Source organism: Colius striatus, chromosome 21 (genome assembly GCF_028858725.1).
Source record: "Colius striatus isolate bColStr4 chromosome 21, bColStr4.1.hap1, whole genome shotgun sequence".
In the NCBI taxonomy this organism is placed as follows: domain Eukaryota; kingdom Metazoa; phylum Chordata; class Aves; order Coliiformes; family Coliidae; genus Colius; species Colius striatus.
Genome location: NC_084779.1, coordinates 7,114,884 through 7,128,686, shown reverse-complemented (window position 1 = coordinate 7,128,686; position 13,803 = coordinate 7,114,884). Strand labels below are relative to the sequence as shown.

At 50.5% G+C, this 13,803-nt stretch overlaps 1 protein-coding gene across 3 annotated transcripts in view; it reads right to left on the bottom strand.

Annotated features, from left to right (window-relative positions):
• Nucleotides 1–13,803, bottom strand: part of SAMD11 (sterile alpha motif domain containing 11) — a 158,983-nt gene that overhangs the window by 36,870 nt on the left and 108,310 nt on the right. For all 3 annotated transcript variants that reach the window (XM_062012846.1, XM_062012847.1, XM_062012848.1), the window contains one exon: nt 1,043–1,135. In XM_062012846.1, the coding sequence (XP_061868830.1) occupies nt 1,043–1,135 (93 nt within the window). The remainder of the gene's footprint in view (nt 1–1,042; nt 1,136–13,803) is intronic.

Here is a 13,803-nt window from a genome sequence, read left to right as displayed (position 1 = left end):
AAAAGATGCAGTATGTTCTGAGGTAGTGTCAGCAATGTTGTATGAAGTGACACAAGCATTCCACATCCCTTCAGATCATAATTTGGGGACAAGAGACAATGAACAGGAATGTTAGGTGGAATTAGGATGTAGTACAAGTCCCCACAATATGTATCTACATGGCATAATATCAGGCATGTAGTTTAAAAAGGCTTCAGGACAGACAGATGCAGAATGTCCCCTTTGCATTGGTTACAGAGCATAGACACCTTGAAGAGTGTCAGCTGCTGGACTCCAGAGTCACCAGGCAGGATCTACCTTCACACACTTCAGTCTGCTTGTTTTTGTCCCCAGTGGCTCAAGAGTACAGGTTAGGCACAGTGATGGAGGTGGGACGTTACTGACAGCTAATTAGTCCCAACTTCACAACAAAACCTTTCGGTGAAGGGCCTGTACAACCTCATTTACACAACCTTGAGCCAAACTCATTAACTGCAGCCTCCATCACCCACCTCACTCTGCCAGAACAAAGTTTAAAGATCACGTTTGGAGGAAAGAACCACGAGACAAACCAGGAGATGTGCACAGAAAAACAAGGGCAAGCTTTCTGCAGATTCCATCTCTATAGGAACAGTGCCATAAATGCATAAGAAAGAACCAGGCAGCCCTGTTCTCCCTCCTAGGCTTTCTTTTCCCTTTAAAGGAACAGATGCCAGCATGATAAGCCTGTGTGCATCTTTTCTATTAAACATGCAATCACCACATTCTACCTGCAAAGCAGAAACACCCCTAAAAATCCACCTCAAAAGCTACAGCTTGCTTTTGGGTTTTAAGCATAAAGCAATTACTCTAATGAAGAGGCAATCCCTGGGCTCCCACTGCCAGCTTCCCTCCGAGGAGATAAAGAAAGCACAGAGCACTGAGAGCCTCCTTCATGCACCCTCTGTGCTGGATGTTCACAGCCCCCTGCAAGCCTCCCTCCTTAAGTTCCACTCTTAAGAAAGCAGAAGGAAAGGGGAAAGGGGATGAGGATGGTGAGGGGGGAGGGAGAAGCAGCACTTACCCTTTGGGGACTCACTTCTGGCTTTCTTGCTTTCTAAAGGACACTCACTGCTGCTGTTGGGAGAACATACTCTTCTCTTGCCTAAAATTTCATCTAGGAGAGAGATGAGAAAGCTGAGTATCAGAGCAGGTTCTACTTTCCTCTTTGCAGAAGCAACCAGAAAGACTTTGGCATTTTGCTTCTCCTCTCCCTCACACAGTCACACACACACAGGCAACACATCTATTATGAGCAGAGAGAGAGGGAGAGGAGGGGGGAAGAAAAAATGAAAGTAAAGCAAAAAAATCATCATCTTGAGAGCCTTGATCTGCTTTCCTAACCACACAGCTCCACAGCACATCGTGACTGTCCACACACTGCCCAATGCAGCATTTGCAAGCCCTAAACCCTGAATCCAGTTCATTTCCTTACTGAGTTTCATCATTTGTTCGGTTGCCTTTTGTCCCCCTGGTGTTTCCACTCCTTTCATGCCCTGATGCAAAGCAACTGGGGGAGAGAAAGGGGAGGAAAAAACAACACACACACACACAGAGAGAGGAAAAAAAGAGCACAACAGATCTCTGAATCTTCCTACCACGGTATCTCTCTCTCTCTCTCTCTCAATCTCTCTCCCCCCACCTCTCCCCCCCTCCTCCTTCAAAACCTCAAGGTCCTTAGCAATCTTCCCCCTCTAGATTGGACGGAAACACTCAAGCCTTTTGCATTACTGCAGCCCTCCCAAAGCAACACCAACTATCTAATCTCCAATTACAGCGTCCCTGAGCACATTTCCAATCAATATCCTCCCATCATAACGCTGGAGAAACTGAAAGCATGATGTTGCATATGGGCAGGAAGGAAGAGACTGTTTGTCAGTGCAAGCATCAAATTCTCATCTATCAAGGGCTTGTTAAAGATGCAGCATCTTAAAAAGAGGGGGGGGGGAAAAACCCTCCACACAGCCCTCACAAACAAGCACCGTAGTTGAGCCAGGGCACGTTGCATCTGCCCACGAGCCTGCAGGGAAAGCTGCTGCAGTTTGCCCCAAGTATGTTGGTTAAGGAAGGTTACAAACCCCCTTGGTGTTCTTCAGAACACCACCACAATTATTGATGTTCCAGGGGATATTTGGAGCCAAGCAACTGTCCCTTGGACTCAGGATCACTCCACATGACTTGGAATTCAGCTGAGCCAGCCCAGGCTCCTGCCTTGGTGTTGGATTTATCAAGAGATCCAGAGCAGAGCTGCCTCTGGTGCCCAGAGCACACAGTTAACGTGCTGAGGGCACAGCCTGCCAGGCAATGCCTTCATCCAAAGAGCCATGCTGCAACTGTCAAGGTTTTAAAGAGCACGAGCTGCTTCCAATCCTCCTTTTGCCATGACCCCGTCACCCAGCCCGGTAACAAAACTGGCACTTGGAGACAACTGCAGAGCTTTGCAACCAGCCACAGCAAAAGCCAACAACAGTGGCAACTGGAAAGCAGGTGGGAAAGCAAAGAGCCAGCCAGTGACAGCACTCAAGTTTGCTCAGCTCTTCCCATCCCAGGTGCTGAGTCAGCCTTTCAGGGCAGTTTGCCTCAGATCAGTTCCCCTGCCTCAGTTTCCCCTTTCAGTAATTCCTCCCAAGTCCCAGGTGGAATCAGTCCCAAAGCCAGCACCAAAGCTAGGAAGATACCTGGCCACACAGCACAAACAGACTCAGGAGCTCCCTCCCCACAGAAAGCTTCATTCTTCATGTTTGCTTCTCCTGGAAATGTCAGTGTGATGCTGCAAACCCTCAGTGCTGGAGGCCAGGATCACACATCCTCCTCAGGAGCCTTCTCATCCGCATTTGTGGCTTTGAAACTTGCTCTGCTCGCCCCTCCCAGCCTGGCCAGCAACCCCTACAGGGTTTGTTCTTGTGTACTTCAGGCAGAAGAGACTCCATGGAAGAACTGGTGACAGAAGCACCAGTTACATGTGACAGCAGCTTGAATATGAGCAGTAAAGATTCCTTGGTTTCACAACTCTGCCAAGGCACCTCATTACCCTCCTATCACTCCTCTCACTATCCCACTCCCACCCCCTGAGCCCATCTGCCAGCAGACACTTGCTCTGACTAGCACCATGCCCTGCTATTCCCAGGCACTGCAGCAGGACAAGCTGCAAGCCCCATCTCATTCCCAACTTGCTGCAAGCCCCATCTCACTCCCAACCTTGCTGCAAGCCCCATCTCATTCCCAACCCTCCTGCAAGCTCCATCTCACTCCCAGCCCTGCTACAAGCTCCATCTCAGTCCCAACCTACTGCAAGTCCCATCTCACTCCATCTCACTCCCAACCCTGCTGCAAGCCCCATCTCACTCCAACCCTGCTGCAAGCCCCATCTCACTCCATCTCACTCCCAACCCTGCTGCAAGACCCATCTCACTCCATCTCACTCCCAACCCTGCTGCAAGCCCCATCTCATTCCATCTCACTCCCAACCTTGCTGCACTTCTGCAGGGGAACACCCAGCCCATGCAGTAACTCTGAAGCAGCACTGACTCTGTCAGACCCCACCAGCCTCCAAAACACCCACTTCTTGGCACACACAGGCACACACCTGAGCTGGCAGCTGCACCAACAGTGAGGTGTGACAGCCTGCCCATCACCCACATGCCATGGGGAAAGGCCTCCTTGCACTCCAGATTCCAACCTGGACCTCCAGAGAGATCCCACATTAGCACTTTCCATCTCCAGGACGATCTGCAGCATTTTCCTTCCACCAGCTCAGGTTCAACTTGTCCCAAAACACCAAATCCCACACACTGAGTTTGTATTTGGGATGCCTCAAAGCAGTTTTCATGGAAAAATTCCTCTTTTATTCCCCTCTGTTTAAGGCAGAGCCCTGGGACGTGTCAGACACAGCTGCATGGGGACACTTGCTGTGGACTAAAGCAAGGAAAGCAGCAGAATTCTCATCAGTAGCCAGGCACAAAGACCTAACAACCCACCCCGAGTTTACTCAGTCAGTAGGACAGCACAAGACTAAACAGCCTCTTTGGAATTCCAGCCCAGGGTTACCAGAAGCCAGACCCCACTCTCAGGAGGGGAGAGGCAGGTCACATTTCCATTAGTTACACACCTGTAACTGGTATGCAAAGCTGTGTGTGTGGTTTAAGTTGTGAAGAGGAAAGGAAAGGTCCTTTTCCAGGATCCTACCCCCTGAATTCAGCCCTTCACATCCACATGACAATCATCCAACCCATTCCTTGCACGTCACCAAGAACCAGGACAGTGGGTGAAGGCACTGGGATGGATGGCAGCAGCCACACTCCACCTCCCCCTGACTTCACAGCACCAAAACCAAACACATTTTGCAAATGAGCTGGCAGAGCAGCTCCTGGATGTCCCACCACCCCCACAAAGACAGGCTGTGCATTTAGAGCATATTGCTACTCAGCAAAAGCCAAGAGGCAGCTGTTTGCTTGGCCTATGCACCTGCAGAAGGCAGCATCCCACCTCAGAGCATGGGGAGAGATGGCTGAGGGGGGGGTTTTTTTTGCCCCCTTGCTTTGTTGCTCCCCAAATCCCTGCTTTTGCCTCCTCTCTCCTGCATTCTGAACTGCAGCTGAAAGGAGGCCAAACCTGGGCAGGTTTTTCATATTAAAGCTGAAAATGAAAGGCATTATCAGTAGAACTGGGGTGTTATGAAGTTAGGGCAGGCAATGATACAAGTATGGAGTGTGAGAGGAAGCCCCAAGCACACTGATCACCCTCTGCCAGCAGTGCAACACACAGACCCCTCCTCTCCCAGGACCCCTGTGCAGATCCTGCATTACATCCCAGGCTCCTGCCAGCCTGACAAGGCAGCAGGGAGGGTGACCCAGAGGGGTTTTGGGGAGCAAAGGCGAAGATTTTCCCCAAAGATGAGGAAATCCAAGTGGATTTCCTCCCCCCTTTTCCCCAGGGAGAGGAATTCCAGCACTCACCTGCTGCACTGCTGTGGAGAAACATGACTAGAGACAGGCCAGGGAAGGAGTCATCTGGAGGATGAAAGCACTTCTGCCTCAAGGGAAGTATCACCCAATGGCTTTGGAACCAGAAAGAGAAAGGATGCAGGCATGACACCCTAAAACAAGCTTGTGCAGAAGCCAAGGCAATGTGGGTTTGAGCTCTTCATAGCCCTCTCTGGACCTGGGACACGCTGAGCAGAGGCCATGGGTGGAAATGCCACCTGGAAAGAACAGTGCTTTGTATTCCTGCACTGCCTCTAATCCTCACCAACACATCTAAGAATCCCAAGCCTCATTATCAGCTTTGAAGAGAGAACTTGGGAGTCTGAGTCAGCTGGGAAGATTAGAAAAACCTATCTCCAAGTTTCCCCAAAGAGGGAGGGACTTTATCTCTCCTCTGTACAAAGGAATTCACAGCAGAGGAGATGCACCAAGGACACACTTTGCATCAGCAGCACGGTGAGAACTGAGCCTGGGTCCCAGTGACTGAGCACAGGGGTTCACCTGGAGCAGGGAAATGAGCAAACAGAGGTACCCACAACATTTATAACCTCCCAGTGTTGTTAATGGGTGCAGGAGGGAGTCTGAATCCCAACCCAGGGGCTGCACCAAGTTTTCCTGCAGTGTGTTACCCTACAGCACAGTGGGAAGAGATCAAGACCTATCTCACATTCCCTGCCCATATCATTGGCTTTGCTCTGAAAGCTTCTTGGACCCAGAAGTCCTCTGTAAACAGAGACCTGAGCCAGCTTACATGGGAAATGACCCAGGCTCAGACAGCCAACATCTAACAAGAAGAGTCCCTTTTTCCCACCCCCCCCACCTCCTTTCACACTATTTTAAGAGGAGGAAAACATCCTCCCCTTGCTCTCAACTCCCCCATCAAACTTCAGCCCTGGAGATGACAATTCCCACCGACCAGCCTGAAATGTCTTGGCAGCATCTCAGTTGATTCAGTCTCTCCTTTCCTTTGGCACAAACAGGCTCCCACCAGAGCTCGTTCTGGTGCTCCAAGCCCAGCTTCTCAGTCTGTTCCTGTGCTGAATGTGACAGGTTTGCAGAGACCCTGGAGATTTGACTTCCCCAGCCATGGGCTTGTGCCTTTGTGAGGAGCTGCACCAGCTTGGAGAGTCTCAGCAGGCCCAGGGCTGCTCTCAACAAAGGCTGGCGGCCGAGGGGCCAGGAGGGAGGCTGCACACAGCAGCGTGGAATCTGGCTGCACATCAGCCCCAGCCCTTGCCAGCAGGAATCAATGGAACAAAGGGAGAGTGAAGCACAAGGTCATGGGAATAACAGGCCATCATTTAACTGAGGGCAAGGAGAATGGGGAAAAGAAATGGTTGGGGAAGCTGGGGGAAGGGATTCGGAGGGCTTCTGGGACTTGGGACCCCAGCACAATACAAGGGCATGCCAGCTCAAGGGGAAGGGTTAGTTCTAGCAAGGAAGGGGGAAATCCTGCTGGATCTCTGCAAAGGGGATGTCAAACCAGCTGCAAAATAAAGGTGGCATCCTTCCCACAGCAGGTCAGCTTCGTGGCTGCAGGGATATGGCAGGCAGCAGGCTTCAAGCCTTAGCTATTGCACTGGGTTATCTCCTTGTTCCCTTTGTGTCTCCACATCCATATCTGTTTGTTGGTTGTCATTGAGATTTAGATTGCAAGCTCTCCAGGGCATGAAACATCCTTTTGCTGCTGTGCCAGTCTTAACAGCACAAACAGTACAAACAACAGAGCGAGCTAAGGCTGTACCAAGCCTAGACCAAGGTATGTGCAAACATCCCCTAAGCATCACTCTTAAAGCTCCCTGTGACAAGAGGCTCTTGGAAACAAGGAAATAAACCCCAGGAAACAAGGGGCAGGGAGGAATGGGACACACTAATGGTCTGTTAGTACAAAGTAAGGATGCAATATTGAGTAGACAAAGCTTTCTCCCTTTCCTGATGCCTTTGAGAGAAGTCAGCTTTGGCAGACTGGCTCTGCAGTCACTCCTCGAGAGCAGAGAAGCACTGCAAGAGGCACTGACCATCTGTACTGGGTCTGCCTAACAGCACCACTCACCAAGCCCAATGCACTGCCCAGAAAGCAGCACCCCAAAGGCAGGCCCAGCATCACCAACCCCAACCTACACCTGAGTCACTTGCAGCACACACAGAAACAAGGCTTTAGTGGAGGAGAAGGATTCCCAATGTATAACACACCAACCACCCTTCCCCAGGCTTGAGCAGCAGCCTGCATCCCCTTTCTCAGCTCTAACTATGAGGCCATCTGCCTTTCCTCCTACCAGGCAAACAGTATCCTGCTACATCCCACCTCCTTGTGCTGCCTGGATTTGCTGAGCTGCAGCAAAGCACCCAGAAGGGCTGCCCAGTGTTTCAGTGGCTGAGGAGTGGAGCAGAGGGAGGTGCAGGTCAGGCTGGAGCCATCCTCTGCCTGGATCATTACAGAAGCTGCACCAACATCCCCTTGTCTCCCAAATCCTTACAGAATGCCTTTTTTTCCAGCATGCACCACAGCCACAGGGAGGTGGTGAATATTCATACCATGAGAAACACTGATGGAGAGGACACACTGCACTTAGAGATCTGAACTGATTTCATATGCTGCAGAGAGGCTTCTTAGCAATTGCAAACTTGTGAATCCCCACTTGCTTCCTGAAAAGATGTAAAGAATGAGGCTGGGAGGGTGGCCTGGGAGCCCAGGCCTTTGGGAGACTCACTTTCCAGCTCTAGGAAGAAGTTCCAGTGGGTAAGATGGGAGAATGAGGAAGCTTAAAGCAGAAGAGTTCAGCTTGGATCAGCTTTTCCCTGAGGGACCATAAACCTAAAGTTGTTTGGCCTTGGCTTACAGACCTGTGATAAGAAGGTATGAAAGCTGGCATCCTTCCTTTGACACAGACACCTCCCTCAGGCCTGGGGAATGCCACACAACACCCAAACATGCCAAGAGGTGGCTAAGGCAGGGTGGCAGGGGGACGCACTCGCACGTCCTGACTGCTGCCTCTTCTGCCTGTGCTCTGTGCCAACCAAGCCCAGGACAGCCTCTCCACCTCTGGCTGCTCCTTCTACAAACCTCTTTTTCTCTTTGACAAAAGCAAATGCTGAAGGGTGGGTGATTCCCAGCAGAGCTGCTGCTGGTGCTGCACCCTTCAGCACCACTCCCATGTCCGACGGCACTCATCCAGCCCCTGGCCGACCCAGCGCTCCTCCAGCCTCTGACAGCTCTGACAGCCAGACTCCTTAATTCCTTTTTCTTATTCCCTTAATCTGTCATCTTTATCAGGCTGGGGAAGTGCCAGGCAGCATGCAGGAGCCCCGGCCCCAATCAATCTCCACATTACAGCTGACAGAATGGTGCTAATAACTTATTGATCTCATGTTTGCCAAGCCCCAGTGGGGCTGAAAGGCTGCCATTGATTGGCTTGAGGGAAGGAGCCTCTCAGCTGAGGGCTGGGAGGAAAGCCTTCAAATTGGCTTCTTCCTGAGGAGCCTGGAGATGGAGGGAGGGTGGGGAAGGGAGAGCAGGGAGGAGGATGGGGGAACTAAAAGAGGGGAAGGGAACTGGAAAGGCAGAAGGGGAAATGGGGGGTTAAGAATGGGAAAGGTTTAACAGTGTTTTGGGAGACAAAGAGAAGCAAGGAGGAGGGAAAAGAGCAGGGAAGGGGACAAAGAGAAAGGGAAGAAAAGGAACTGGGAGCAAAAAGACTGTGCAGAGCTGAAAAATTAATGAAATAAGCAGCTGACCCTCTTCTTGCTCACAGCACATCATTAATAAAAGCCTTCCAGCCCTCCATCCTAGCACAGCTCCTCCCAAGTCTCTTCATGTCTGACTTGAAGCATGTGGCACTGCTGACTCCCCTGACCAGGCCTGAGACCATGGGTTTGCATCTGAGGAAAGGTCATCATCAGGACAGGTTCCAGGTTAATTTATGAGCCAGTTCCCCACAGTGATCTACATGCAACTGAGAATCCCCACCCATCTCCTTCATTTGCCCTGGAGAGGCTAATAACCATAGAAAGTCATTAGACATGCTCAGCAGAGGGAATGGAGTTGAGGGTCTTTGCTTCTCTCAAGTCTATCAATCCAGAAGGCAGGGGCAACATTTGCATGTGTCTCCTCACACACACACAGCCCTGCACCCATTTCTCTTCAGCAGGACTTGCCCCTCACCATCACCAGAGCCCTCACCAAGCTGTGAGCCACAGAGCACCTCACCCATTGCCTGCAAGAACCAAGGAGCAGAGCAGCAGCTCAGTGTCTGGGCATCTAATCACAACACAAACTACAGGGAGCTTGTGTGGGGACAATGTCATCCCTCCTATGCAGCAAGAGCAGAAGGTCAGGCTTTGCAGCATCCAAACCTGATGACACAGACACACACACACATGCACTGGAGCAGGGACAGTGTCAAAACCCCAGCTCCTGCCTTGTGGCAGGGTCAGGAGGAGACACTCACTGCTTCTTCTCCCTCCTCTTCCACCCAGCAGCCAGCAGGAGTGGACAAGTCAGGTGCCACAAGAGCATCTGTACTGGATTTCTATAGGTAACAGCAGTGAGATGTCACCATGCTGGTGATTTGTTTTCAGCTCTTTACCAGGCACCTGGGAAGGGAGGTGGAAGCAGGGAGTGGGGAAGAGGTTATTTTTGGAAGCAGGATAATCTTGCTCTTCCTAGAGCTGCAAGGAAAGGAAGAAAGAGACAAGTGTTTAGTTCCATTTCAAAGCCAGTTTGGTGGCTGATCCAGCTGCCAGGGAGGGACAAACTCATGGTCCTCACTACAGCCAAAGAGGTCAAGCTACCTCAGCTGCCAGCTGCAGCACTCCTTTCCTAAAAGAGAGGGAGATAACACCTTGAAACACATCACTGACCTTCCCAAAGGTGTTTGCAGAGCCATCCTACAAAAACCTTCTGCCAGGAGCAGCCTCCAAGTTCCTGCCAAGCCCAAGGTTTACTGAACTCCAAAAATAGGGCACTGAACTGCCTCATCTCATCCTCCTGCAGTGACAAAGCCAAGAACAAAACCTTTGCACTCACACCAGCAAAATCCCACGCTGCAAGCCCAGCTGCAGGCACAGCAAGAGCAAATGCTTCCACCTTGGGCTTTCCCACTTTTCCTTCACCTCCCAAGAGCTCTGTTTGTGCTACAAAAGGATGCTGGTTACCTCCCACTTCCAGAAGGCTTCAGAACAAAGAAAAATGAACTTAAGTAGAGCATGAAGAAAGGAGAGGCTTCCAGATCCAAGAAAGGACAGCCTTCCAGATCCAAGCCAAGAGGATCAACAGTACTGACAGAGCTTAGACCCTCCTGTTGAACAGGTCAACAACTGTCCTTCATGGTAAAACACATCAACAAAGGTGGCTGGGCTTGCAACTTCTAGATGCCTGTTTGGTGCTGATTTGCTGCTCAGTTTAAGGCAGCAGTTCAATACAGGCTTCTGCTTTTGTTGTTGGTTGGCTCTGTTAAATGTGAATGTCTGCATCTCAGCTCCTCACCACACACCCAGGAACAGCCATTCCCTGAGATTCTGTCTCTAACCATCAGCTAGAATATCCCTGATCCCAGTGTTAACTCCTCCTTAGCAAATGAAAGCTCTAGGACTCAGTTCAAAGGCAAATCAAGTGATTGGAAAGCCCTTTTGTGGCAGGCACACAAGGTTTAGGGATAGGCCCAAAGAAAGTGAGACAACCAGTTTGATCAGCTATGGAGCCATGGGTGTGAACTACCAGCACTGCCTTATCAATGAAAACCCCAAGACCAGCTCTCAAATGTGAACCTGGTTCCAGTTCACTCCTGAAATTCCTCTTTCTCCCTTGCTTAGGCAACAGAGCATCAAGAGGAAAAGCTGAGACAGGAGCATTAATGCAGAAGAACACACAACCTGGCCAAGAGGAACCAGAACACTCTCCCTGGTGTTTCTGAGACGTGTCACTGGTGCAAAAGCACCAAACATCCATGGCCTCCAGTGGAGCAGGACTCCTGAGGGCATACAGTTGTCATCATCTCCCCATCATGTGTGATTTCCACAGGAATCACTGCAGCTCAACATGCAACTGCACAGGTCTCTCTACACTGCTGCTCTCTCTCAGGTGTTGTCATCCCCAGCACATTCACCAACTAGCCCTAGGAAAAGCCTAAACCCTCTGGCAGCTCTGCAGCATGGGAAAGCTGTCCTGCTGCTTCCCACCCCACACACAAAGAAGCCACTAATCACTGGGGAAGGGGTCTTTAACCCACCTGCAGCCCCAAATATTCTATGCAGAACCATTGCTTGCTGTTAGCAGAGAGATCTGACACGCTGCTCTGTCTCCATTAAATGCCCTCTCTTAGGCAATATTCAGACATCAAGCCAACTCCCTCTAACCATGAGGGGCAGAAGGAAGAGAGGGAAGATCTACCCACCTTCCTCTAGCATCAGTGGCCCTGATTCCTCCACTTCTATCCATGCAAACAGTTTTAGAAAGCCATGAAATCTGGCACTGCAGAACAGAGGGTGTTTGAGGAGAGAAAGAAGAGACTTTAACAGGATTTTTTTGCAGGACAGACATTATTTAGAGCCTTGGGACCAGGATTCTATTGCAAGATGCTCATTCTAAGCCTAAAGCAGTGTGCAAAACCCATACACACAAGGGAGAAGGCACCTGTACTTTCTCTACGAGCCTTGGAGCTTCCTCCATCCTCCCCTGCCCCATGCCTGGCCTGGCAGACTGCATTAGCCAAACTGGATAGAGGGGATTGGGCTTGTTTACAGACACACCACTAGCTGCTTAAAGAGGTTCTAAATCCCTGTTTGATGTGCAAACTGCCAGCTTTGCTCCCCCTGCCTTTGTCAAGCAGGCCTGCCTCTGCTCATCCTTCCCTGTGTGTGTGTGTGTCTGTCTCTCAATTAAGATTAAAAGAGCCTTGTGCCATCATCCCTCTCAAGGTAAGCCCCTCTGTAGTGCCAGCACTGCACCCTGTCTGCTGCCTTGCCTTTATCTGATCCATTTGGAAGTGACTTTTCCATTCTCATTAGGCTCCTGCCCTCCCCTCCCCTCCCTCCCACATGCATCTTCCCCCTGAGGCATCTCAGCACACTTGCTCTACCTTGGCAGATGTTGTTAAGCCTCTTACTGAATCTCACCCAGTGCAGGCTGCCTCTGGATGTTCCTGAGGAAGCACAAGACCCCATTATACTCATTTTCCCCTTTCTCCTTCCATTTGGCACATTCTATCCCCACTGTGACTGCAATTTAATTAGCACCAGGGAAAAACATTCTCCAGCCTTTGCCACTGCAGAACACCACCAGAAGAGAAAGACACAGCAGAAAACCAAGTCCTCAGGGTCAGGACAGGAGAGATCATTCACATTCCCAGGATTAATTGCCCTGGGAGCTCTGGGCATCACTAAAGCTTGTTTCTCCACGTAGGCTCTGTATTTGTTCCCCACAACTGCAGGCTGTCAGCACTCAGGTGAAGCAGCTCACCTCTCTTCTTTGCAAAGGGAGTATCTCTCTGCCCAAGAGCCAACCTTATCTCTCAGTAGCTGGATTAGCTAGCCCCAGGTTTCAAAACCTACATAAATACAAGTAATAAAAAAGGTTCAGCACAGAGAAGTAGGAGGAGATTAAATCTAGCAGCTGGATACAAGCCCAGTGTAGACATAACCTAGACTTCAAAAGAAGAGCTAGATACCATTTTGATCAATGAAGAGCAACAGAGATGGTAGAGGCAAGTGCCCTGCCTTTACACCACATTCCCTGATCCTCCACAAGAATTTCCTGCTCTTTCAATCTCTGTTGGAAACTACAAACACTTGCACACTTTAAATCTGAACATCCATTTGGGGACCATTTATACAGGGACTAGAGAAAACAGTGCTCCTTGTTTTGCAAGCACAAGCCCCTCCACTTCCAGCCACAAACAGAGGCAGAAAAAGCAGAGGTTTCCTGCTCTTTAAGGTGTGAGGATGGTTCTGTCCCCAGTCAACTCATTTGAGAAGGAAGGAAGAATAATGTGAGACATGGGTAAAATCCTCAACCACTGAGATGGATTTCTTCAGCCAGTGAAGAATTCAGGGCAGCTCTTCCCCAAACCCAGCCTCTCCTGGGACCTCAGCAAATCCAAGTGCCTCTGTGGCAATGGTAATAAATGTGTAGTGCTGCAGGGCAGCCCCAACACATGCAAGTTTGCTCCATGATTAAGAGATCTCTGTAATTCCTCCAGGTCCCCAGTGGGCCTGGAGCAGTGAGATACAGCTAACATGCATCAGACACATCAGAATATCTCAATCATTCCCTGAGCTGGGGGTGGCTCTGGAGCCAATCAATAGGGCAATTAGATTCCATCAGCACAGCCTCTCAGCCACCTCCTTCTGCTGCTGTTGCAGGAGCCTCACTTGCCCCTGGCCACTTCCAGTTGCCTGACTGGGAAGCACTGGCTGGGCCAGGGGGTTGACTCTTTTTTCTCTGTAGCTTTTTGCTGTTGGTAATCTTTATTTCCTTTAAAGGTCCAGTGTCAGGGGACACCTCCAACACAAGTAAGCTGCTCTTACTGAGATTCTGGCTTCAGTACACACGTTAGCAGGGGGGAACATCACCCCCATCCCATCCCATCCCATCCCATCCCATCCCATCCCATCCCATCCCATCCCATCCCATCCCATCCCATCCCATCCCATCCCCAAATCTCTCCCTGCTCCCTACAAGCAGGCTACAACCCACACCTACCCCATGCTGTCACAGTGGAACACCATCACAGAGATGTTAGGGAGGACAAGGCAGGGAACTGAGCTCTGTTCTCTGTCATCATTTGCTTTATCATCTCAGGCAAAT